General features: G+C 37.9%; 1 protein-coding gene across 1 annotated transcript; it reads left to right on the top strand.

Annotated features, from left to right (window-relative positions):
- LOC106771361 (uncharacterized aarF domain-containing protein kinase At1g71810, chloroplastic) lies at positions 1–26790 on the top strand. Its single transcript, XM_014657334.2, has 21 exons — positions 1–597; positions 1257–1301; positions 2091–2129; positions 2893–3063; positions 3199–3351; positions 3623–3658; positions 12431–12474; positions 13341–13431; positions 13827–13868; positions 13983–14091; positions 14261–14375; positions 14463–14512; positions 14631–14709; positions 15286–15336; positions 15412–15553; positions 15697–15741; positions 16350–16451; positions 16541–16582; positions 19983–20153; positions 25877–25996; positions 26343–26790. The coding sequence occupies exons 1-21, from the start codon at positions 247–249 to the stop codon at positions 26445–26447; spliced, it is 2103 nt and encodes a 700-aa protein (XP_014512820.1). The 5' UTR covers positions 1–246; the 3' UTR covers positions 26448–26790.

The raw sequence follows: 26790 nt of genomic DNA, 5'->3' as shown, positions 1-26790 counted from the left end.
GTTTATATGGATAAACACGAAGAAAACACAATGACCACAAGAGAATCGTTAAGTACAAAAAGAAAAGAAACTTGAGGTCACCAAAATTCCAAAACTGCACATCTCAAAACCATAACACATTGACACTACCAAACATCAAACCAAATTTGCATGCAAAATTCTTCCAGTCTTCACTCCAACCACAACAACGAACGGCTCGAATTCTGAAACTGTGAATACAAACAAACAATCCAAACGAAAGAAAGCATGCTACTCCATCCCGTGCTTTCTCTTTCTCCCTTTCCCTCTCTCATTTCGAACCGTTCGGTTCGGTTTCCTCCTCTTCGGAGGCACTTCGCTCCTCGCCGCGCCGTCCAGTGCGCTGCCGCGGCCTCCGGTGGCGACGAGTTCACCGCGAAGTCGGGGTACCTGTTCGAGCTGAGCGCGACAGAGGCGGATTCGCTGGCGGAATACCGGATTTCGAAAATCGCAGCCATTTATGGGCGGAAGCCTCTACTTGTGGCTCGCCGGTTGGTACAGACCGGGCTCGCGTTCGGGAAGTGGTTTGGTCTGCGTTACATCGACTCCCTCTTGGACCGCTCCGAGACAATGTTTCAGGTTTCGTTACGCTCTTTTTATTGTGCTTGTGAATTCACGTTCGGAGGTTGTGGTTTCGTTTTTTTATTTATTGGAGTAATGAGTCTTATACTAATTTATAAGAAATGGTGTGTTGTTATAGTGGTAAAGTAGGACTTAAGTGAAAGGATTACATCGAGGGCAGTTTAGAGTATATAAAAGGTTAGAGTATATAAAAGGATGTAAAAACTTAAGGCCAATTTAGAATATATAAATGGGTACAAATTTCACAAGCCGATTTTGATTCTGTGAAGTTGGCTGAGGCTTTAAAATTCACTTCTCAATAAACTTTGTATGAACCGGTTTGTGTTGCTGGAATTGAGCATATATTTTATGGTGGAGGTTTCTTTTTGAAACCTACGGAATAAGACTATGTTTAGAGTAACTTTTCATATGCAGTTATAGAGTAGAAAAAAACTTAAAATGAATTGAACTTCTCTCATAATAAGTTATAGTAGAGCTTTTATAAATGTTGAGTGCGAAATTTGATTGCAGTTTATGGTAAAAATTTATTTAGTTCTATCTTCTTATTTTCTTTTCTTGTAAGTGTTTACAAAGAAGTATATTCAAATAAGGCCTAAGTGAAGATTTGTATTGGAAAAAAGTACTTTTATTTATTTATTTGTTCTTTCGTTTTGCAGGTTAGAGCTGCAGAGCTAAGGAAAATATTGGTAGAGCTTGGGCCGGTATGTAATGCTGGTTATTTTTTTAGTAGGGTTGAATTTTTTTTCTTTACCTTGCCATTTTTGTCTTTGAACTTTGGCACTTTTGAATTGAGAAATGGCGTAATAGCAAGGGTCATTGATGCTATTGACCTATTCATTCTTCCAGATTGATAAATTTTGTGACAGTAGTTGTGAATTTGTTTCCTATCTGTTTTTATTATTTTTGTCATGGATTTTTTATCCTCAGCTTTTTGGGTTAACAAATTGTTCCTTACCATAATTTCCCACATCCCTTTTTCCCCTCTCTGTCCCAACTTATATCTTTATCTTTCTTAGGTATCTTATTTTTTTTCTCTTGTAACTTGTTCAATAGTCGGACTGAATGAATCAAAGCTTTTAATTCCTAGATATTGCTCCTCTTAACTAGGAGGTCTTTCTGATAATGTCATTTGAACTTTGCTTACTTAAATCTGATAAATTTGAACCTTTTTTTTCTTTCTATCCTAGAGCTATCTGTTGTGACACCTCAACAGTACTTTTAAAATGTCAGGGAATCTCCGTAAGTTCCCTTCATCTCTTACTCCATCCTCTTCGGTATGGAAAAGTTTCCTATTCTAGGTTGGTATAGGGGAATATAGACTTTAAAGACTAAAGTGAGTCTTGAATATTACTAATAACAAATGGATGAATACTATATTGATGCATAAGATGAATTATAATTTAGTTTAGTATTTGTTTTTGTTAAATCAGCACGACCATAAGCCAAAATATATTATGTTTTAATTGCTATTTTATATTACTTTCTTGCAGGCATATATCAAAATTGCCCAGGCTATATCATCTCGTGCTGTAAGTTTATTTTTATCTGTCACATTAAAACTTATGCCATGTTCTTTTTGTTTTTTCTCATCTCTGTGACCCTTCTTCTAACTCTTTCCTGTTATTAGATTTCAATTGCCACTTAAAAGAGTACTATAGGTGAAGGAATTTAATGAAAACTGTGTTTTACTTGTTGGTGATAAAGCTTTACACTTCCATCCTCATTATGCAGTTTAAGACTATTAAAACTATACGCAGCATAACCAGCAGTCAAGATTCCTATTAATTTTTACCACTGATGATGAAGACTACATGCAATGTAACATCATTAAGGATGCTTTTTTTTTTTCTTTCATTGGGTATGTTTTCAGTTCCTTTAGGACACACATAAGGGGAATGTGAAAATAAAATAGAATTAAGCGAAAGTTAATTAAACATTTAGAATGCCGTTTTCTCAAGTTTTTTGTAGTTCAAACCTTCTCAATATTGAATCAAGGCCTTAAACACAGATACCTAAAAGTATTACATATGATGATCTGATCTTGTGTTAGATGTGGTTGATTTACAGGTTTGTGAATGGAACAGGTGTAATATTCTGTCAATTATTTGAACATTATTATTGTATTCCAAATTTGTTTACCAATTAAGAATTAGTATTTAAATGCAGTTTCTAATTTGTACATGGGAATTATGTTGAAATTTAATTTTATGCTCATTTTCTGTTAATATCACGCACTTTAATTTACAGTGACTGTCATTAAGATATGCAATTTGAACGAAGTTTTCCTTGTAGGATTTGATACCACCATCATATCTAGATGAACTCTCATTGCTACAAGATCGAATAAATCCATTTTCCTCTGAAGTTGCGTTTAGTATGATAGAACAAGAACTTGGTTTATCTTTGGTAGAACTTTTCTCTGAGATTTCACCTGAGCCTGTAGCTGCAGCATCCCTTGGGCAGGTTCATTTATTTGGCCATTTTGACAACTTTTTTTTTTTTTTTTCTAACGATTGCAGATATTCTGTGAACGTGTATGTAATTCTTAATTTTAGATTTTGTTTTCTTAAACTTGGAATACCTGTCTCTGAAGCATAGGTTTATCAAGCTAGGCTTCGCAAATCAGGACAGGTTGTTGCTGTTAAAGTCCAAAGACCAGGAGTTCAAGCAGCAATTTCCCTTGACATATTAATCCTGCGTTTTATGGCTGGATTGGTTCGGAGAGCTGGCAAATTTAATACAGATCTTCAGGTGAAGTTGTAGTATATGACTAAGTTTAATTTATGGAATGTAAGAATTTTGATTCTATTAACACCAAAATGGTTATACCGATGTCTCAAATTCTAGATCAGTTGATATGGAGTTATTTATTTTTCTGTGAACTCAGTTTTGGGGGGTAGTGAGGCATAGTTCATATTGCCTGTATTTTATCCTTCAATCTTGTATCTATCTGCATGAGTTTGTTATATTTTGAAGTTCTGTATTGCATTGGTTTATTAAGCATGGATTCCTATATATGCAGGCACTTGTTGATGAGTGGGCATCAAGTCTTTTCCGGGTATGCATTCTTTTTTTGTATTTTCACCATAATGATGTTCTAGATAGAGTATGCGTGATTGCATTTGGTAGAGAACTAAGAAGAATATGAATGAGGGCTAGAAAGTGTAAAGAGGAAAGGACTTTCTGGATCAAGGAAGTATCCTTTGTTGCTAATCATGCTTCATTAATCTAGAAAGTCCTTTCTTCTTTAGCATTACCAGGCCTCTATTATTCTCTTCTTAGGTATCTATCAGTATATTACACAATAATATGAAATTGTTTTCACTATTTCTTATACGAACTTATTGAAACAGAAAGGAACTTGAAAACTAAGTGATTACTAATATTGAAAATAGAAGATGAAAACATAAAGCATTTTCTCAAACCAAATAGCCCTTAATATATCTGAAGCTTTTATCTCTAAGTTGTGATTGTAATTGAAGTTAAAATGCAAGTCAACACTTTTTCTGTTAGGTTTCTTACTTGAAGGAACCAAAGAAAAGTAATGGGGTTGGAGAATACATTGAAAATACCTTGTGTTATTGATTGTATTCAATTGATACACACAAAAGATTATCCAAGGACTCCGCTTCCCCTCACACAAGATAGAAAAGATCCTGTCCAAAATCCTAGCAAACATCCAAAAGCTCCCTTCACATCAGGCCCCTTCAACTATATAAAGGCTTCCACCGGAAACCTTTCCCTAACTCACAACCCCCTTAACAACCTATTTCTTTTATAGGTTTCCTCCTAACAATACAATCATTATCCTATCAGTTTCAAAGTCAAATAATTTTACATCATTCTTTCTTCCCCTTTTTTGATTAAAATTGTTTGTTGAAAGAGATGCCAAAATTGTCTTTGGACTACACAACAAGTTTTATTTTATACAAGCTGATGACAATAAATAAATTATATGATATTGCTAAAAATCATATTCTAGTATACAACTTATGAGAGTGAAATGAAGAGATACATCTAGGAACTAGGTCTAATACAAAACACATAGCACCTTACAATAAATCGGATTGAAGACTGTTTATTCTAAAAGTCTCAACACTTCTTTTACCACATATGGGATAGAAGGCATGATGAGGCTTTGACAGTTGACATATATCACATTGAAAGACTGAACAAACTATTTGGTAAACTAATGAGGGAACAAGAATTTGATAAGGTTGAATGATTGATGTTGAAGTCTTCTGTAATGATTTGGAAACTTGTCCATGCTTTTGATGTTGCTTGCTGGCTTATGATGGATAGTGGCAACTTTTTATATTGTCGTGGCAATTGGACTCCCAAGATTGGGAACTCTGATACCAATTTGAACTACGGAAGAAAATAAAGAACTATTTTGTTGATTACAATCACAGTAATTACATTCTCATCACCTTTATATGTAACAATCAAACTCTTTAAAACAAGGAAATAAAAATTTGTTGAAATAAATAGGAAAACTCTAAAGATGTTTTCTTTTTATAGAATTGTATATGTTCAGAATGAATTGTGTCTAATGTAGAACACACAATATGTATTTATAGCATAATACAAAATCAATTATAATAAATACACTTAATAATTAGGAATCAATCATCCTAATTTCCTAAATTATGTAACACCTAATTCTCTAGAAATTTGTAACAGCTAATTGCATTCTAACACTCCCCCTCAAGTTAGAACATATATGTCATATATACCAAGCTTCTTACAAATGTACTCAATCCAAGGGCCTCTAAGGGACTTGGTGAACATGTAAGCCAACTGATTGCTAGAGTTGACAAAATTAGTAGTGATTTCTCTTGAGAGCACCTTTTCTCCAATAAAGTGACAATCAATTTCAATGTGTTTGGTTCTTTTATGGAAAATTGGGTTTGATGCAATGTGAAGTGCAACTTGATTGTCACAAATAAGCCTTGTTTCGTGGACGTCTTCTAGTTTTAGTTGTAGAAGTAGTTGCCTAAGCCACATAAGTTCACAAGTGGTTGCTGCCATTGCACGATATTCTGCTTCTGCACTAGATCTAGTAGCTACGTTTTGCTTCTTGCTTCTCGCTTCTCCATGAGATAAGGTTTCCTCCAATAAGAACATAGTATCTAGAATTGGATCTTCTATCTGATGGTGATCTTGCACAATCCGCATCAAAGTAACAAGGGATCTTAACTGCCTTTGTCTTCATACAATAATTCTCGTCTTGGACCATTTTTTATGTATCGAAGAATACTTGTGACAACATCCCAATGGCTATGTTGAGTTCTTTTATGCAGAGAACCTCAACAGTTAGCTCACCTCTCTCTCAGCACTCAAACAACAACAGAATAGTGAATGTATGTGTATTTCATTAATTCTGTAGATTGTGTAAAACATAATTACAAGTAAGTATACCTAAGGAAGCCTCCCTTCCTCCACTGGAAAATGTCCATTCTATTCCCTTTTGTGTAAAATATCTGATAAAACCTCTCTCCACTTATTCTACTACTATTTATACTCCCTTTCCCCTCTAACAAACTTCTAACAGACATTCCCTCTTAATTTCCCTTCCCGCCTTTATTTCTCCTTANATACACTTTTATTCCTCTATCAATACCCCCCTCCATCTCAGCAACCTTGTCCTCAAGGTTGAAATTCGGAAACTGTTGTTTGATGTACCCCTCCTCTTCCCAAGTTGCTCCTTCTACTCCACCCTCTTGCCACTGGATCAGAACTTGGGACACCTCTTCTCCTTATTTATCTCTGTCTCGCCTCTATAATACCTTCAAAGGTTTATATAATGGACCTTGCACCTGTAATTCTTCCGGCAATTCCCTTTCCACCTTATTCTCCCCTACAACTTTCTTCAATTGTGACACATGAAAAACCGGGTGTATTTTGGCTGTTTCTGGCAGCTGCAATTTAAAAGCCACTGGACCCACTTGCTTTTCAACCAAAAAAGGTTCGTAATAACGAGCAGACAGCTTGGGGTGCAACTTGGTTGGCATTGACACTTGTCTATGGGGTCTTATCTTAAGGAAGACCCAATCTCCTTCTTTCACATTAGACTCCTTCCTCTTCCTATTCACATACTGCACCATCCTCTCTTGTGCTCTAGTTAAATGATGTTGCAATTGCTTGAGAGCTTCATCTCGCGTTTGTAAGTCCTGTGCCACCGCTTCTACCAATGTTTCTCCTGGAACAAATTTGTTTAGTGTTGGCGGGGGTCTGCCATAAACCGTCTCAAAAGGAGTGCATTTTGCTGCTCCCTGATAGCTGGTATTCTACCAGTATTCAGCTCATGCTAACACGGTGTGCCATGCCTTCGGTTGTTCTGAACAAAAACACCGTAAATAGGTCTCCAGTATCCTATTCAATACCTCAGTTTGGCCATCCGTTTCTGGATGATATGCAGTACTCATTCTCAATTTGGTGCCCTGAATTCGAAATAGCTCCTTCCAAAAAGTGCTAATGAAGAGAGGATCCCGGTCGCTAACAATTGATACGGGTATCCCATGCAGGTGCACCACCTCTCTTACGAAAATTTCTGCATTTACCTTTGTTGTATAAGGATGCTTGACGGGAATGAAGTGCCCATATTTGCTCAACCTNTCCACCACCACCATTATCGTGTCGAACCCCTGGGATTTTGGCAATTTAACCATAAAATCCATACTTCTTCCCAAATTGCCTTGGGGATTGACAATGGTTGTAGAAGCCCCTGGGGAGATGATGCCATATATTTGTGTTGCTGACAGATCAAACAGGCAGCCACATAATCTGTCACCCTCTTCTTCATACCCTTCCAGTGAAAAGCCTGAGCGAGTCTCCTATACGTTCGATATACCCCCGAATGGCCTCTTATAGTCGAATCATGGAATTCTACTAAAAGCTTGGGTATCCATTCAGACTTCTCAGAAAGCACGAGCCGTCCTTTAAATTGTAATCTCTCGTTCTCCATGGTGTAAGCGGGATGGGAATCCGGATCCTGCTTTATCTCTTCCACTATTTTTTCCAGCCCTTCATCATTCTCTACTTCCTCCATCAGCTCTTGAAAATCAGGCCAATATGGCCTGGATATCCCTTGCAGCATCTTATCCACTTCTCCCCCATCTTCACCTTTTCTAGACAATCCATCGGCCGCTCTGTTTGAAGCTCCCGTTAGCCAATTCTGCTGGTTTTGAGTTGTTATCCATTGTTCCAACAAATGTTTTAGGCTTTTCTGGTCTATAAATACACTGAAGCGCCTTCCTAGTAGATACGGACGCCACTGTTGAATGGCCAGCACCAGTGCCATCAACTCCTTCTCATACACTGACTTGCCCAATGAACCTTCTGACAACGCCTTGCTGTAATAAGCTATGGGTTTCTTGTTTTGAGACAGTACAACTCCTATGCCCTTCCCGGAAGCATCACATTCCACTTGAAATGCCTGTGAAAAATCAGGCAGAGCTAGTACCGGAGCAGTAGTGACCGTTACCGTCCACTCGAACTTCCCTTTTTTCAAGAGATCTGTGAGAGGCCTCGCGATTTTCCCATAATCTTTCACAAATCTTCTATAGTAACTTGTGAGTCCTAAGAAACCTCTCAGCTCTTTGACACATCTGGGCGCCGGCCAATCAGTCACCGCTGACACCTTCTCGCCATCCATCTCTACTCCTTGCTTTGATATCATATGGCCCAAATAACGAATCTGTCTCTTACCAAACTCGAATTTCTTCTTCGCAAACAACTGATGCTGCCGCAGCACCTCCATCACTTGTCTGAGGTGATCTTCATGAGCTTCCCAAGATTTGCTGTACACAAGGATGTCATCAAAGAAGACCAACACGCTCTTCCTCAAGAAAGGTCTCAGCAATGAATTCATCATATCTTGGAAAGTGGTCGGAGCGTTCGTGAGGCCGAAAGGCATTACGAGGAATTCGTAATGTCCCACATGAGTCCGAAACGCTGTTTTTGGGACGTCTTCTTCCTTCATCCGTATTTGGTGGTACCCCGCTTTAAGGTCCACCTTGGAAAAAAAATCTGCTCCATGAAGTTCATCTAGTAGTTCTTCAATCACGGGAATGGGGTATTTTTTTGGTATGGTAACTCTGTTTAGAGCTCTGTAATCAATACAAAAACGCCAGCTCCCATCTTTTTTTATAACTAAAATAACCGGATTAGAATATGGGCTGTTACTGGGCCTGATAATGCCCAAGCCCATCATCTCTTGCACCTGTCTTTCTATTTCAGCTTTCATCAGGTGAGGATATCTATACGGCCTTACATTTACAAGTTCGGTGCCCTCTTTAAGGGTTATCTGGTGATCAACCCGCCTGACAGGAGGAAGTCCCTGCACTTCCTGGAACACCACCCCAAATTCCTACAAAATTTCATTTAAATTTTGTTTTTGCATGGGGGTTAAGTCTTTTTCCCTTAGCTATCCCTCTGCTGTTTCAGCTTTATTCAGACCCCATACCACCGCCAGTGTCTCTATCTCAGCTTCCTTTTGCAGCATTTCAGGGGTAATGATTTTTTTCATTAATGAGCTGTCCCCCCTTATCACCACCTCAGCATTTGCCGACCCATACTTTAATGTCATCTTCTTCCAATCCACCATTATCTCTCCCAATTTTGCCAACCACGCCACTCCCAGCACTACATCCACTCCACCTAACTCAAATATATAGAAATCCTCTCGCACTTCCGCTCCCTCCAGCTTCACTGACAGCCCTCTGCAACACCCTTGTGTCTCCTTTCTCTGGCCATCTCCCAAACATACCTGATAGGGGGGCGTCGACTCCTTCTCTAACCGCAGTTTGTCTACCAAGTGGGCCGAGATAAAATTGTGACTCGCCCTGCTGTCGATCAGCACGACGATCCTCCGGTCTCGAACCCATCCGGCCAGCTTCATGGTGTTAGATTGCGTTACCCCCCGGCTGAATACACCGACAGCTCCATGCAAAGCTGCTGTGCCTCCTCTCTCGTTTCCGCATCCTCCGCGTCGTCGTCGACACCCATAATCATCACCTTGAGACTCCTCTCTGCGCAACGATGCCTAGGACTATAAGGTCTGCCACAGTGAAAACAATAGCCCTCGTCTCGCCTCTTGAGGTATTCTGGATATGGCAGTGTTTGCACTCCGCGATTCGGCCCGCCACCCCCTGACGTACTTTCGACCTTCGGACCGGCGGTTCTGGTTGTTGCCTCTTTCTTCTGACCCATACCTCCGTCGCTGCTCGTGCGTCCCTTTGTTGTTCCCCGATATATCTCCGTTCTAGCTACCGTTCCTCCACTAGCTGCGTACTTCCCCCATGTTGGTCCTCCTTTACTCACCGTGCCTCCTTTGGTCACTTTCGATACCAACCCTGATTGCTCCATGTCTCGTGCCCTTTCCATCGCGATTAACAGGTCGCGAGGAATGTATGGTCGGACAAGATCCCTTAATTCTTCTTGGAGTCCCGCAAAGAAATACCCCAACAACTGTTCCTCCGTCACATCATCCGCCTGAGCCACTAGGATTTCAAACTCCCGCACATATTCTGCCACCGATGCCCGTTGTCTCACCGTTGCTAATTTTTCGAAGATCGTTCCTCGGTGTCTATCTCCGAATCTCCTGACCATCGCCTCCGTTAATGTTGCCCAGGTATGCTTCTTAACCTTCTTCTGCCAAAAGCGAAACCAGTAGTTCGCTTCCCCTTCCATGCAGATGTACACCAGTTTCATTTTCTCCTTTTCTGTTACACTCATATTTCAAAGAACTTCTCTGTTCTCATGATCCATCCCGTCGGATCGATCCCTTCGAAAGTAGGTAATTCCACTCTCTTCATCCAACTCTTTTGAACGTCCTCGCCTTCTTCCTCCTATTCATCCTCCGATTCATCCTCCTCTGTCTCCCGACTTCCATTAATCGAATGATTGCCCTCCGAACTCCTCACCTGGTTCCTTCTTCTCTCACGTTCGCGATTAATAATTTGTCTTCCACGGTTGCGATTCTCATTTCGAGTCCTTCCCCTCATCTCCGATCGAATCTCCTCCAACATGGTTTCCATGGACTCGAATCTTCCTTCCATGGAATCGAACCTTCCTTCCATGGAACCGAATCTTCCCTCCAGTGCATTCATCCTGTTCTCCATCGTTTACTCCTCCGATCTGGATCCGGCAGGTCGGACCTAATTTGTTGAGTTCTTTTATGCAGAGAACCTCAACAGTTAGCTCACCTTTCTCTCAGCACTCAAACAACAACAAAATAGTGAATGTATGTGTATTTCATTAATTTTGTAGATTGTGTAAAACAGAACTACAAGTAAGTATACCCAAGGAAGCCTCCCTTCCTCCACTGGAAAATGTCCAGTCTATTCCCTTTTGTGTAAAATATATGATAAAACCTCTCTCCACTTATTCTACTACTATTTATACTCCCTTTCCCCTCTAACAAACTTCTAACAGACATTCCCTCTTAATTTCCCTTCCCGCCTTTATTTCTCCTTACATACACTTTTATTCCTCTATCAGGCTATCACAAGGTGCATTCAGAAATTGGCTTATCACATTAATTGCAAAAGTGATGTCAGGTTTGGTGATAGTGAGATAGTTGAGTCTGCCTATCAGGCGACGATATCTTTCCAGGTCTTTCAATGGCTCTCCCTAACTTGGAAGAAGCTTGATATTAGGATCCATAAGAGTATAACAAGGATGAAAATCAAGCATTGCAGTTTCAGTAACAATTTCCAGGGCATACTTATGTTGATTAATGACAATTCCAGAAGTAGATTAAGCAACTTCAATGGCTAAGAAATATTTTAGAGGGCTCAGATTTTTAGTATGAAATTGTTGTGAAAGGTGCTCTTTGAGTTGTCGAATCCCAGTCTCATGTCACCTCTGATGACAATGTCATCAACATAAACAAGGTAAATGCACTTGCCAGAAGAGGAGTGAAAAGAGAAGACAAAATGATCAGCCTCGCACCTGGTCATGCCAAACTTTATCAAGATTGAACTAAAATGACCAAACCAAGCCGAGGAGATTGCTTCAAACCATAGAGAGACTTTTAAAGTTTACAAACCCAAATTATGTAACGCTTAATTCCCTAGAAATCTGCAACAACTAATTTCGTTCTAACACTTTTAATCACTATTAAGATATTGATGATATTTTTTTCCTAATAATCCTCTATTTACAACATATTCTAATAAATTTCTTATAATTTTGAAGATCCTAATTGAATTAGGAAATAAATCAAAATATAAAAGAAAAATAAATCGTAAGAGATTGTTAGAAGTGGACTTTAAGCCTAACTCAACCCCACAAAACCAGCTTGTAAGGTGAGGTTTGCACCTACTTATATACTATGAATTGGCCCTTATCTCTAGTCAATGTGGGACTTCCAAGACACCTCCCTTACGTCGAGGTATATACATCTTGAGCGTGGGACTAGACATTAATGGGTGGTTCGATAGCAGTCCGATAGTGGGTGGAACAATATGCCCAACAAACAACAAATATCGCTAGGATAGGCTTTAACGATGGCTTTGATACCATGTTAGAAGTGGATTTTAAACCTAACTCAACCCCACAAAACCGGCTTGTAAGGTGAGGTTTGCACCCACTTATATACTATGAATTGACCCTTATCTCTAGTCGATGTGGAACTTCCAACAGATATCATCTAATTACTTTAAAATATTCTTAATTAATATCTTTAGATATTTTTTATATTTCGAATATTGATCAATGTTTTGTAAGGCAAAATGATATCAACCAATTATTTTCATATATAATGTTTGAAAAATAAAACTCTTAGAAATTCAAATTGAATACAGGTAAATCACCTTGAATGCAGGAGATGGACTACAATAACGAAGCAAGCAATGGTATCAAGTTCAGGCAAGTGAATGTGAATGAGACTTTTGAAAAAGATTACTTATGGTCTCAGTTTGTATTATTAGAGAAAATAGTTGACTTTACTTTTCAGTATAATTCCCACTCTGTTACAATTAATTTGCTAACTCAGCAATGTGTAATAATGATTGCTACAAAAGCTTGCTCTCTTGTATCCTATCTCTTAATAAATGGCCTCATAATTTTCTCTTCACTCTGACTCTGACTGTATTTCCTGAATTGTATTTTGATGTATGGTATGAAAGCACGTGATTAAGGTCTGGTTCTTGTCATAATTATAGACCTTAGCGCATATTCTACTCAAACTTGGTGTCATAAGTTGAAACTCTTTTTTCTCTTTTCTATTTTATTCTCTTGATATAGATTTCTGGTTTCGGAAGTTGAAATGATCAAAGGTATTGCAGGAATTTTGTTTTAGCATGATTACATAAGCTCTTAGATTGTGGGTTTGGGCCTACCTGAACCCTTAAAAGCTAGCTCATAGGATAAGGGATGCCTTCACTTATATGCATTGTGTTGGAATTATCAATAGTCAATGTGAAACTAGAGTTTTTCTTAATATACTCCCTTACACTCAACACAGTTGGGTTTGGTGCATATTAATATACTAAGTAAACCAATAACAGATCTGATGCCATCTTAAAATGTGGGTAATTCAACCGTAAAATCCAGTTCATAGGATTAGGGTTGCCCCCTCTTATATACACTAACGTAGCACTAATTCTAGTCAGCACGAGACTTGGCTTTTCTCAATGGACGTCTTTCCTAGGGATGCAAATTTGATGTACCTCTTGTTTTTTTATTTAGCCATTACTATGGTTATTGATTGCTTATCTGTTCTGTGTATACAGGAATTTATATGGTTCCATACAAGATGTGGTGGTTCCTTTAATGTATATGGAATACACAACTCGCAAGGTCCTAGTTATGGAGTGGATTGAGGTATCTTATGATTTGTCATCTGTTTTCTGTATCCTGGCTATAATAGTTCAGTATTTGTATAAACAAGATACATAGTTAATTTCATTACATATCTCAATGAGATGAGCAACTTTGACATTAGGAAATATCCGAAATATCCTTTTGTGATGACTTGGGCATGAACACTTGATACGTACATAGAGAAATGGTTATATTGTCAACTCCTTCCTAAATGATGTGATGTGCATTTCAAGTTTTGACGTTTAGTTCTTGGATATATGCCTCAAGTGTCTCTCCCTTGAAAACAAGTTAAGGCACGTGGGGCAATTTTTTCTCTACATATTCTATTTTGTTGCCCACTGAAACAATTTAGACCTCGGCTGATTTATTATCTTACTATAGTCTATGTATTGCAGGGGGAAAAATTGTCTGAAGTGAAGGATCTCTACTTGATTGAGGTCATTTATGAAACTAGCATCAAAAGCACGTTATTCTATATTTTCTAACTTGTAAAATTCTTAGATTTTGCATCACCATGCTAATCATGTTTTGTATTTCTTGTTGATGATTAGGTAGGAGTTTATTGCTCATTCAATCAACTTCTTGAGTGTGGGTTCTATCATGCAGATCCACACCCAGGAAATCTTCTTCGAACATATGATGGCAAATTAGCTTATTTGGGTAATTGAAGATTAAGTATTTAATATTTCAAATCCTTTGGCTTTTTGGTTAATGTTTAAACAAATTTGTCTTATTTCAGAGATTTAATGATAGAAACAAGCCAAACTCTTGGAATCAGTAGATCATTTCTTTGATTTAATGGTGTATTCTTTCTCTTCTTCTGCTCTAGATTTTGGTATGACAGGGGAGTTCACGCAAGAATTACGCGATGGATTCATGGAAGCGTGTTTACATCTTGTAAACCGTGATTTTGATGCATTGGCTAAGGACTTTGTCACTCTTGGGTATTTATATTTATTTATGTTCCCTTGAAGTTATTAAAGTGACTATTGTTATTGAAGTAAGATATCAATGCTTGTAAATTTTATCAGGCTTCTTCCACCAACTGCAGACAGAGAAGCTGTTACAAAGGCTTTGACAGGTTTTTGCTTTGTTTTGTTTAGTTGAATTTTAGACAGTTTGTGACTATGCTGTAGGTGATGTTCCTCTTTGTAGAGATTATAATTGTTAATTTTGTCACTTGCATCTGTTCTTGGTAGGGGTCTTCCAAAATGCTGTTGCCAAAGGAGTTCGTAATATCAGCTTTGGAGACCTTTTAGGAAACTTAGGAACCACCATGTAAGCTCTTTGTTAATGGTTGATGCATTAGATATATAACTGTTGAATCTACCATATTCATTTTCATATGGAAGGTCTGCATATTACCGATTTTCAATATTCTAACAAATATCATCTAGATTGCAAAGTTGTCTGTAAAAGGGATATTTATGGCCAATACTTATTTCAATTTGCAAACTATGGTTTAAACAATTTTTTAACTCAAATCCAACAGGCTATACTGATGCAATGTACTAAATTATAATATAAATAAATATTTTGAACTCAGAAAACCATAATTCATGACTGTAGGAGAACATAAGAAATAATCAACTCTCTAATTTTGTTGTTTAGATATATTCTTTTAGCTGTCAGGTGTCCATTCAGTTAAGTGATTATAATTAGGAGTTATAACTGTTACAGCTGTCACCTCATGCAGCAATAACTTCTCCTTTGCCTATACTACTTATACATTCTCTGTCTATTAAATAGTGTCATTTTTGTTCCTTGCTGCTTTTTTGTGTTCCCGATGTTGGTTGTCTAGTCTATATTTGACTTTGACAAACTGTCATTTTTTTTTCTTCTTTTTTCTTCCAGGTATAAATTCAAATTTAGAATACCTTCATACTTCTCGCTTGTCATTAGAAGGTAGTTCTTTCCACAGGTTACTACAACACAACCAATAATGACTGTTCAAAATTCTAAACCATATTTTGTCTTTAGCCTTGCTGTACTGGAAGGAATTGCAATCAGCTTTAACCCTGAGTACAAAGTTTTGGGTAGTACTTACCCTTGGATAGCCCGAAAAGTACTTACTGATGGCTCTCCTCAGCTTAAATCTTCTTTGGAGAATCTTCTTTACAAGGTAAGCATGAAAGAGGGAAGTCCAAGATTAATCTGTGGTACCTCACCTGACATCGTGATGATCAATGCTTCTACTTGATGTAATTAGTGTTGGAATATTTTCTAACATTTCTCACATTATTTTAATTATAATAATTTTTCCAGGATGGAGTTTTTAGAATAGACCGTCTAGAGTCTTTGCTGGTAGAGGTAAACTTGTCTTTTAAATTTCTTTACTTTTTTTTACTATTTTTGGTATGAAGGCATACTTTTATTATTAATAACGTCTAGAGTCAGTCTGATAAACCTGTTTAGAAACTAAATGGGTCATTGATCAATTGTATGGGTCATTGATTAACAAAAATGAGCCTATTTAAAGAATATATAAATTATACTTTTAAGTTCTGATCTTAGAGCTGCATTTTCATCCATTCACTAGTCCGTTTAAACAAAGTACTTGATTGTTATCATTAGGGTTTTTGTTAAATCTGCTAAGGTGTCGTGCTAGTTGTTAGTTATTGCTTAGGATTTAAGAATAAAAAAGATTATATGTTGAAACTTTCCTATTAACTTTGTCATTTATTTCCAATTTAGTATTATATAATGTTGGTTCAGGCATTACAAATGTACTGTGGGAAAGTTTGGTCCTATTTTATAATCATCCTACTGAGTTGAACCAAGCTATATTATGGAGATATTAGTATCACTGAATGCTTCAAAGTACCTTGTGCATTTTTGGCAAGATATTCCTTCCTAGTAAATCTCGTTTCTTGATGAATTTTATATGTTCAAACCATCCTGATAGAGTTTCATGACAGTCTCTCCGTGCCAAAACAGAAAAGGCCATAGTAAAACAAGTTGAAGGCACTGATTCGAGAATGGTTATGAAGGAAATTCTTTCTTTTACACTGGCAGAAAAGGTGCTTATTATTCAATATGGATTAACGTTATAATTTTTGCCACCTGTAACTTCTCCCCTCTAAACTGGATCTTGCGAAAATCTTTGCAGGGTGAATTTGTGAGGGAAATAATTGTTCAAGAATTTGCTAAAGTAAGTCTCTTAGTTTTTTATTAGCACTAAATAGCAGTGAGGTATATGAAACAACATTGTTGGATATAATATGGTCTGAAAATTTATTGATTAATGATTTTATAGGGTATTTAATAATTACTGTTAGCATTTTCCTATTTGATTGCCAACTCCTGCATTTTGTTATTATTTAAAGATATACGACATATTAGTAACAATGTCCATATCGCGGTGTCACTGAGCTCACCTACTGACAATTGAGTATTGATTTTCTGTTGTAGGATTTGTACGAGGCTTTGGTTTTTAACCATGCCAAATAGATTAACTCACCTAGAAGGATAAGACTTTGTTGTTGTTATTGTAAGCTGTTTTTTAGTAGGACATTAAGTGTACTACTAGAAGTTGTTAGAAGCTGTTAGAAGGTTCTAGAGGTCTCTTTGTAATCATTACTTTAGGATTAGAATTCTCTATATATAGAGGTTGATGTATTATTTCAAATCAATTGAATAATAATCCTTTTTTCTTTTAAATTAATCTTTCAAGTTAGTATCAAAGCTTCGGATCTTGGGAGCCTTGCTTTTGCAATTTTCCTTTACCGTCTACTGTTCTTATTAGGGTTGCCCAATGTGCACCCATTTTCTTTAACTATTGGAGTTGTGGGAAGAGTACCCAACTTGTGGTTATGCCAATACTTCCCACCATTAACTGCTATATGCTAGAGCCACACTGTTGTCGGATCATCGCTGGACTTGCTGTCACCAAATTTTTTTTCAAAACTTTTGCCATAGCTTTGTCTTAGCTGTGCAGAGCTTTTGTTGGAGCTATCTGTTAGGTTCCTTTACACAAGAACCGTAACAGATGATTCGCTTCTCATGCAACACTCAAACAATAGAATATTACTGAATGTATATGTATTTTTATTAATCCTGTATATGTATTTTTATTAATCCTGTAGAGTATGGAAAACAGAATTACAAGTAAGTATTCCCAAGGAAGCTTCTCTTCCTCCACTGAAAAATCATTCCAGCCTGTACCCAAATGGCAAAAATGTCTGATAAACCTCTCTCCCCCTATTTTGTAATTATTTATACTCTCTGTCTCTACTAACAACTAACCAACTTTCCCACCATTGAATTTCCTCCTACATAAACTTTCTACCGTTCGGTTCTACACTCTCTCTTCTCCCAAGCGGACACCGTTTGGTATTAACAACATTAGTGTTCGGATATTACTTCAACATTCTCGCTCGACCCTCTTTCAACATTATCATTCGGCCCTCCTCTACCATTATTGTTCGGCCCTCCTCTACCATTATCGTTCGGCCCACCTCTACCATCATCGTTCAGCCCTCTTCTACCATTTTCGGTCATCCCTCCTTCAACATTATCGTTCAGCCCTCCTCCAACATTACCATTCAGCCCTCCTCTACCATTATCGTTCGGCCCTCTTCTTTTATTCCTCCTCTCATATACTTTTAAACACTATCGCACCTACCTCATTGCCACCCTTGCAACTCCTACGTCACCACTGCTATCATTGGAGCTTTTTGTCTTATTGTTTTGTTTCATTTAGGAGGGGCTAAGGAATCCCCGTTATTTATTTTATCCTAACAACTCCATTACGCAACGCTGATCTTCTAACTTCAAATTAAGACTCCTTCATCCTCTTCAATTAAAGAAGGAATACATGCATTATGTGATGCAATTGAACTTCTAAAATCTCTCATGGAGTCTATCAGTAAGCCACCTTTAGATAGTTGCTCTTTAACCATGATTGGTAAGAACTTCAATTCTTTTTTAATGTTTCTAAAATTTTATATAAGGATTCTAGGGTTTTAGACTCTGGTGTGACAGACATATTACACCTCATTCATCTCTTTTAACATTATATGTTTGTCGTTTTGTTAACCTCATTATTGTTGCCAATGAGACTCATCCCAATAACTGGACATGGTAATGTTTCTCTTTTGCTATTCCTCGGTCTTAAAGATGCCCTTTATATTCAAAATCTTTATAATAATCTTATTTCCGTTAAAAAAATCCCATTCCCTATATTGTTCAATAACTTCTTTCCCACTCAATGTATTTTTAGAATCCTGCCATGGGGAGGATGGTTGGAGTTCTTAAGGAACACAAATGGTTGTATTGCTTTGTCAAGCCATGAATAAAGAGATGAGTTCCCTAGAAAAGAATCATACATGAGAAATTATTGACAGACCACTGGATAGAAAGGCAATAGGATGCAAATGAATTTATATTGTAAAGTATAAATGTGATGACACATTAGGATGCTACAAAGCAAGGTTAGTTGCTAAAGGATGTACCTTGACTTATGATGTTGATGATGAGGAGACATTTACTTTAGTGGCAAAGATGGAGACTGTTAGAATCTAATAGGTTTGGCGTTGTGTATAGTAGAAGAAAGAAACAAGGCAGTTAGGATAGTAATGTTTTATAACTGTATCTGACCTTATAAATAGTTGTTTTAGGTGTATGGAGGGGTTACGTGGTGGTTGTATCCTAATTTTTGGTGGGAAAACTTGTAGAGAGTGTGGCCTTAGTACAAATGTGATGGCTCAATAGGACGCTGCAAATCAAGGTTAGTTGCTAAAGGATATACTTAGACTTATGATGTTGATTATGAGGAGACATTTGCTCTAGTGGCAAAGATGGAGACGGTTAGAATCTGATAGGTTTGGCATTGTGTATAGTAGAAGAAAGAAACAAGGCAGTTAGGACAGTTATGTTTTATTTCTAAACAGGGACTGTCCTATGTAGAAGGGAATGTTTTCCCTCGAAGGTTGTTAATTGTTTTCAGTATTTTCCATTCAATAAACTAATATCTTACAGTGAGGGTTCATTTCTCTGTTTGTGATTGTTTATTTTGAGATAGAATCTAGGTTTTTTGTCATCAAGAAACCTAACACATGAGGTATCAACGAAGCCAAGGTGACCATACCTTGTTCATCAAACATTCCCCAGAAGGCAAACTTATTCTATTCTTGGTCTTTGTTGATGATATGGCATGAGATAATGAACATGAGAAATAAATCTTGAAAGAAAATTTTGTTGTTTAGTTTGAAATGAAGGACCTAAGAAAATTAAAGTACTTCATTGGGATAGAAATTCAGCTCCAGCATTGAGCTTTATGTTTTGTTTTTGTATTTTGTTGCTTTACTGTCAGTTTATCAGTGTGTTGTCTACATTCTTGGAAACAAACAATAATAATGGACCATATGATCATGTTTTTATCAATTTTTCAAGTTAGCAAAAACTTAAATTTGTCTTTTCATGCATTTTAGGTAAAAAAAACACGCAGGTGATTGGTTTACTTTTTTTTACATCATTAGATCCTTCATTCATTATTTCTAGTTTTCTTCCCTACTGCAAGTTTTCTAATTTGCTTTCAAACCGATATTCAGGGTTTAGATGCACTTGGGCTAGCAACCTTGGAGACTGCTGCTGCCAGAGTTCCCTTCAGTGGTTTCTTTTATTCCCCTGTATTGACTGATGAAGATATAACCAACTTGAGAACCTTCCAACGCCTTATGCTATTGCTGTTAGGAGCTAGAAGAAAAGAAGAGTTCAATACAGTAAGATTTTTATTTTATTTGAAGAGAATTATATGTATGGATTTTATAATCATGTGCATTTCAGTTTGAGGTCCACTTGACATTTTACCTTAAGTTTTAAACCTAGGAAGCAAGGACCTCAGTATGTCTCATGTCAAAACCCTTCGGGCTTCATACCACATTATATCATATCAAATCTAGAAACTAATTATCTTACCTATAATCAAAAAGTGTGTAAAAAATAAAAAATACAACCAAGCCTTCTTTTGCCTCTATACCAAAATCTATTTCAAGCTATCTTATAAAACTGCTGTTCTTTTACTACTGACTTCCCTTTAAAGACAATGAATAGTAGGCTTATTGTCAAAACCACGCTGTTCATTATGTATTTTAGGAAGTTTTTCATTTTATCCTTATTATAATTTTATTCTTTATTGTATATGTGTATCTTGCTATTAAAATTAGGATTGTGTATTTAAAAACAATCCCACAACTACAGGGATTTGTTTCCTTAGAATTGGCTCTTTGTATTTCCTAAAATAAATAACAGGTTCATGTTGTTATAGGTCCAATGGCCTCATTATTGCAAAACAGAAGAAATATATATTTTTTTTCTCCAAATTTGGGACTGATAAACATAGGTTTTTGTTAAAAATATGGGTGGGGATTTAGTAATTATATTAAAACTGTGCCCACTCCACTCTAGACGCGTCACATTCAACATGGAAGGCCTGAGTAAATACCTAATATGGTTTTGGGTTCCTTCCATCCCAGAACAACTTCCACTTTTTCTTTATCCATTTCCACCCCTTTTTTGGATACCTAATATGTTTTCTCCCAAACTCACTTCTTATGATTCGCCACGCATTGATGCTGCAGTAGAGTATTCAACACACATCTCACATGCTCCAGATGTTCTTTCCAAGTCTTACTATAGACCAAAATATCGTCAAAGAATACTAACACAAATTGTCTAAAATGTTGTCTCAACAAGGAATTCATGGCACTCTGAAACATGGCTGGGCGTTGGTAAGCCCGAAGGGCATCACCAAGAATTCGTAGTGTCCTTGGTGTGTCCTAAAGGCGGTCTTGTGGACATCCTCCTTTCCCATCCTAATTTGGTGGTAGCCGGCTTTAAGATCTATCTTGGAGAAATACTGCGCCCCCCCTAATTCATCAAGCAACTCTTCTATTACCGGGATGAGAAATTTATCAGGTATTGTGGCTCGATTACGGGCCCGATAGTCTATACAGAAACGCTAGCTCCCATCCATCTTCTTGACCAGAATGACTAGGCTAGAGTAAGGGCTGGTACTAGGTCGGATAATCCCTGTTCTTAGCATTTCCTCCATCTGCTTTTCTATTTCTCCCTTCAACAAGTGGGGATATCTATAAGGGCGCATATTAATGGGGCCTTGCCTCTGTGATTTTGAGTAGCGCTTTTGGTGCTATTATCTCCCTAGCCAAAGTTGGATCCCCTCGGATCGTCACTTCCTGTCCTCCTTGTTGGAACTTCATGGTTAAATTGCCCCAATTATTCACTACTTCCCCAACTTTGCCGACCATTCCACCCCCAGAATCAGGTCTACACTTCCTAAATCGAAAACATAATATTGCTCTACAACTTCGACATCCCCCATATGTATTACTACTCCTCTACAACAGCCGTGGTTTTGTTTCCTCTGTTTGTCCCCTAAGCAGTCCGAATGAGTCTGGCCTTTGTCTACCTCCAGTTGAAGCTCCTCAACCAACCCTTGGGATATAAAGTTGTGGCTAGTGCCACTGTCAACCATGATCAACACCACCCTATCCCCTAAACTTCCTTGAAGTTTCATGGTTCTCGGTTGGGTCAATCCTCCTGTAGAGAAAAAGGATAATTCTAGCCTCTTGGGTTCCAGTTTCACTTCGGTTTCTCCGGGTTCTTCCTCCTCATCCTTGATTAGAATCAACACCCTCAAACTATGTTCCGAACAGCGGTGACCAGGGCCAAATTGCCCCCCACACCTGAAACAATGTCCCTCTTCCCTTCTTTTGAGATATTTGTGATAAGGGAGGTTTCACACTCCTCTTCCCGTAGCACTCGCACCCCTCCCCACAGATTGTCCTGAGTTTCCTTCTCTTCCCCCAGAGCCTACGTTCTCCATGTTGGCCGTCTGTCCCTCCTGGTTGCGCATGGGTTCCACTCGGATTATCGTCCCCAACGTTCGTCCCCCTGATACCGATGGTCGATTCGTGCCTCCTCCCAAAATCTTAGCTGCTCTCGGTAGGACGACCTCCACATCTCTTGCGATTCGCATCGCCGTCATGAGCTCTTATGAATCATGCGGTCGCACTCGATTTCTCACGTCCTCCAGGAGTTGTTCATCCGTCACTCCGCTGGTTTGCCCCACCAGAATCTCGAAGTCTCTGATGTACTCCTCGACCGTCCCAGTCTGACGGTTCGTCATGAGCCTCTCAAAAATCAAGCCCCGGTTCCTTTCCCCATATCTTCCGATCATCGCACATTTTAGCCCTTCCCATGTGCGGTTTGTCGCTTTTTCCCGCCAGAACCGATACCAATAGCCAGGGCTTCCTTCCATGCTGACATAGGCGATGTTGACCTTCTCTTCCTCCGTCACTCCCTGTAACTCGAAGAAACGCTTTGCCCAGTTGATCCAGTTCAGAGGATCCACTCCATCAAATGCAGGAAGCTCCACCTTCTTTCTCCAATTAAATTGTGCTTCCGTTCAATCCGCATCACGTCCTCCGTTCTCCCCCTCTCTCCTCGTCCTCCACATTCCGTTCACCGATGCTTGACTCCCATCCGATCCGCCTTCGTGTTCGCGATTGCGATTTCCTAATATCCGCATGATTTCCTGAAGATTCTGGCGAATGGCCGCCGAGTCTTGTCTTATCGCTACGTTCTTAGCTTCTAGTCCATTTACTGCAATCTCTATTGGCTCGAGGTGGTTCTCCACCACGTTTAGACGTCCTTCGCTTCTTCCCTCTATTTCACCGGTCTCTCTTTGCTAGGAATCCGACAGGTCGGACCACTCTGTTAGGAATCCAGGAATAGGATCCTAACTGTATCTCTCACTCACTGATACGCACTCTTGCACAACAGAAAGAATCAAATAAATGAGTATATTATTCATTGAAATGGAAAAAGAGAACACGTGTAAGATGAGGGCCTAACCCCTTTCACCAGGTGTTGAGACCTGACTATACAAAGTATGTAATTTCTTTGTCTAATCACATTATATTATTTTATTCTTTGTATACCCATACTACCCGCTTTTTCTCACCACTAAGCCACTTGGGCCTTGGGCTTCTTTTTCTTCGTTCTTTCATAAACTATCCAACCCCTAACAGATATTGATTTCACCTGCAACAAATAGTAGTTGGTAATTCAGTTTTATAATATGTATTGCCTACTTGAGTTTTTATTACCTCTCAGAATAAACTAGTAACTCAACACATTATTTTTGTGAAACGTTGAAACATAAAGTTAATGTAATTTATAATCATCAAAACCAAAAGAAAAGTGTTACATTTTAGATTCAGGGGTCATAAACATTTTTAAGGTGAGAAAACTTGACCTAAAAATGGTTCAATTGATGGTTAAGAACCTTGCATTTTCTACTTGACATCTCCATGCACTCGTATGTGTAGAGGGAGATAATTCTATAAGCAAATTAATGTGAAGGCTGTAAGCCTACAATTTGGCAATTATTTTCTCAGTGTGGGAAGTAATATAGTCTGACAATTCTGTAGGCAAGTCAATGTAAAGGCTATCCGTCTGAGTAGGCAATTATTTTCTTAGGCTCTGTTCTCATTGAATGATGGATTTGATAGAGAGGAAATTGATGGATTTGAGGAAATTTGAGAGTAAGTTAATCGTTGCTTTTTTGAAGGGATTTAGAGGTGGGTGAGAATAGATTTGAAAGTAAAGTTTGTGAAAATTAATGTAAGAATTAATTAATATAATAGATAAGAAAAATGGTTTAATTGGTAAAAATTGAAAATTATCTTAATGTCATTAGTAGTAAAAATAATATATAATAATAATTGTTAATAATATATTTAATGGTAAAAATTATTATAGAGAAAAAAATAAAAATTATTTTTTAAAATGAAAGAGAGAGAGAGTAACTGAGTTGAGTTGTATTCAAGTATTAATAATTTCTACCTCTGAAGATTAAAAAGAGAGAAAAGCCTACACCCTCTCTGTTCCTTCTACTTCTGGTGCCATTTGCAGACTCTTCCTTGTTCAAACTCCAGCCTTTTTCTCCTTCCATTTTGGAAATACGAACACCCGCATGGAAGCAGCACTCAACAACAACACCATTTCTACAAGTTCAGCTCCACCACCATTTGGGTTGTCTTCCTGTTCCTTCTTCCATGTTCCTAGATCACGTACCACATGCAAAACAAAGTAAATGGATGAGAAGCCATGAAAACAGCAAAACAAGAAGTGCACCTTCCATTGGAATCGAATAAGAAAGCTTTGGAATCGGTTACATCTATCTTGGAACTGAATATGCCATGCTCGTTACCGATTACAAGTTCTTCACCTTTTTCTACATAAGGTAGAATCGATTCCACCTCCCTTAGAACCAAATATGGGAATCAAATACGCCATGCCTCATTTTGAATGATAGCAGGGGGGTAAAATGGGTTTTTCACATAGAATCATTGCAAATTTCTTCCCATCAGCGAAGCTGAAACAAGCCTTGCATCCCTCAAATCTCCTCCCTTCACTCTAATCCGTCTTTCCAAATCACCTTGAACAACACCATCCTTTCAAACGAACACAACATTAGTGAGGAAAGTAATAGCCTGATACTCAAATTACTGATCTACAAGTTTAAAGCTCCTCCCTTAGCTTGTCCCATCTCAGAGAATTCAGCCTCACAAACTTGTAATCTAACGACCTCTTCCTTTAGCAAGTCCACCTCAGTGATCTTAACTTGCTGGGACTTGTTCACTTTTTCAACTTGGTCTCTTTTGGAAACTCAATTTGGATGTCAGCTTTTTTTACTCTTGGGCACAATGACCAAGCCTACAGTCGCTGTCCGTGCTCTATAATTCGATATAACCCCAGTTGCATCCTTGTTGGCCTAGAACACGGACAGTCTTAATCAAACCACTATTGTGCTTATCCTCCCACTTCTCAAAGGAAAAAGTCCTTTGTTGTTCGGTTTGTGTTCCAACCCGAGTTGATGTGACTTTTCACACCTAAATGATTGTAGAGTGTTTTCTCATCGGTTGTCTTGAATGTGAATGATTGAATAACCCATGGTTGAGTGTGAAAGAGCTTGATCGCACACTATGACTGGACTCTTTTCCCCTAGTAGTCGGTTTCCAAATTCTGTGCAGTACACTGTTTAATGGGCATGTTTATCCTCACGTCTAATGGTTTCCGCAGATGTATGTGTTAAGCTATTTTCTAAGAGACATGATACTTTTCCATTTTCATTTTACATGCACTGGATAAGTCGTAAAGGCAAACTTGTTACACCATACCAAGGATAGTAATGCCCTGTTTCGTCCCTCATAATGCCGAACATATTTTCAGAATTGATGTTTTCTTGTTGGTTTGTAATTTCCAATATGATGATCTGTTTTGGTTTTTACGTGTTTTATTATACATGACTATGTAAGTCAGGCTTTCATCAATAAATATACTAAACTTGGAATGGTAAATGGGTAATCATTTTACTGTGCTGTTTATCTTGTAAATGTTTTTTGAACTTGACATGTAGGGAAGCAGACAGGCGCGTCCTGACAAGAATCAAATACTGTACATGGAGGAGCTTTCTTCAGTTTTAAATCAAGTTGAATCCGTTCAAGACATTCTTCCTGTTCTTTCTATCATTCTCGAGGTAAATCTAGCCCTTACCCTTTTATTTAAGAATTGTAACCACTTCCCCATTTTTTCATTAGCCGGGACAAGTCACAGGTCAAGGAATTTTGCTCCTTGATATTGGGTAGTTTGTTTAAATTAACGGAAAAGAATCATAAATCTGGTTATAATCAAAAGTAATTTCACAACTTCTCAAAATGTTTTCATTGTCAGCAAACATGAATCAACTTCTACTTTTTTAAAATCTTTAAAAAATAATCATTAGAATATTATTATAATTACTTCTATTTAATCTTAAGCACACTGTCCCTTTCTTCAATATACATATATAGCTGCTGAATCATGATTATCTATGTCGTTGCCAGCTCCCACCAGAATCCCAGCAGCAATTGCTTCAATTACCAGCCAACTTGATTAGACAGTTAATATCCCGTGCTGCTGCAAGAACTGTCAGGAGGGTGTTTTTGTGACGTGGATTCACAGAAGTGGCTGAACCTAAAATCTGTGTTCTTTTCATCAAGACAAGAGAGCATTGAAAAAATAAATAGGGCTTCATGACGAGATCATAATATCTTGGCATTCTTCTGTTCACAAATAAATTATGTTGTGCTTGTTTGATTTCTATTCAAAGAAAGAAGGTTATTAAACGGAGATTAGTCATCTCAAACACCTTCATCTCAAACGGAGATTAGTCATCTCACACACTCTTTCTTGAATATCTTCATATGGCTTGGGTTGTTATCCTTTAATGAAGGTGTTTTTGAGGCTATGTAGCATCTGTATCAATCAATTGCAATTTCTTGATGCTCTTCA

The sequence above is a fragment of the Vigna radiata genome, chromosome 1 (genome assembly GCF_000741045.1).
Source record: "Vigna radiata var. radiata cultivar VC1973A chromosome 1, Vradiata_ver6, whole genome shotgun sequence".
NCBI lineage: Eukaryota > Viridiplantae > Streptophyta > Magnoliopsida > Fabales > Fabaceae > Vigna > Vigna radiata.
This window is presented reverse-complemented; position numbering and strand designations above follow the sequence as displayed.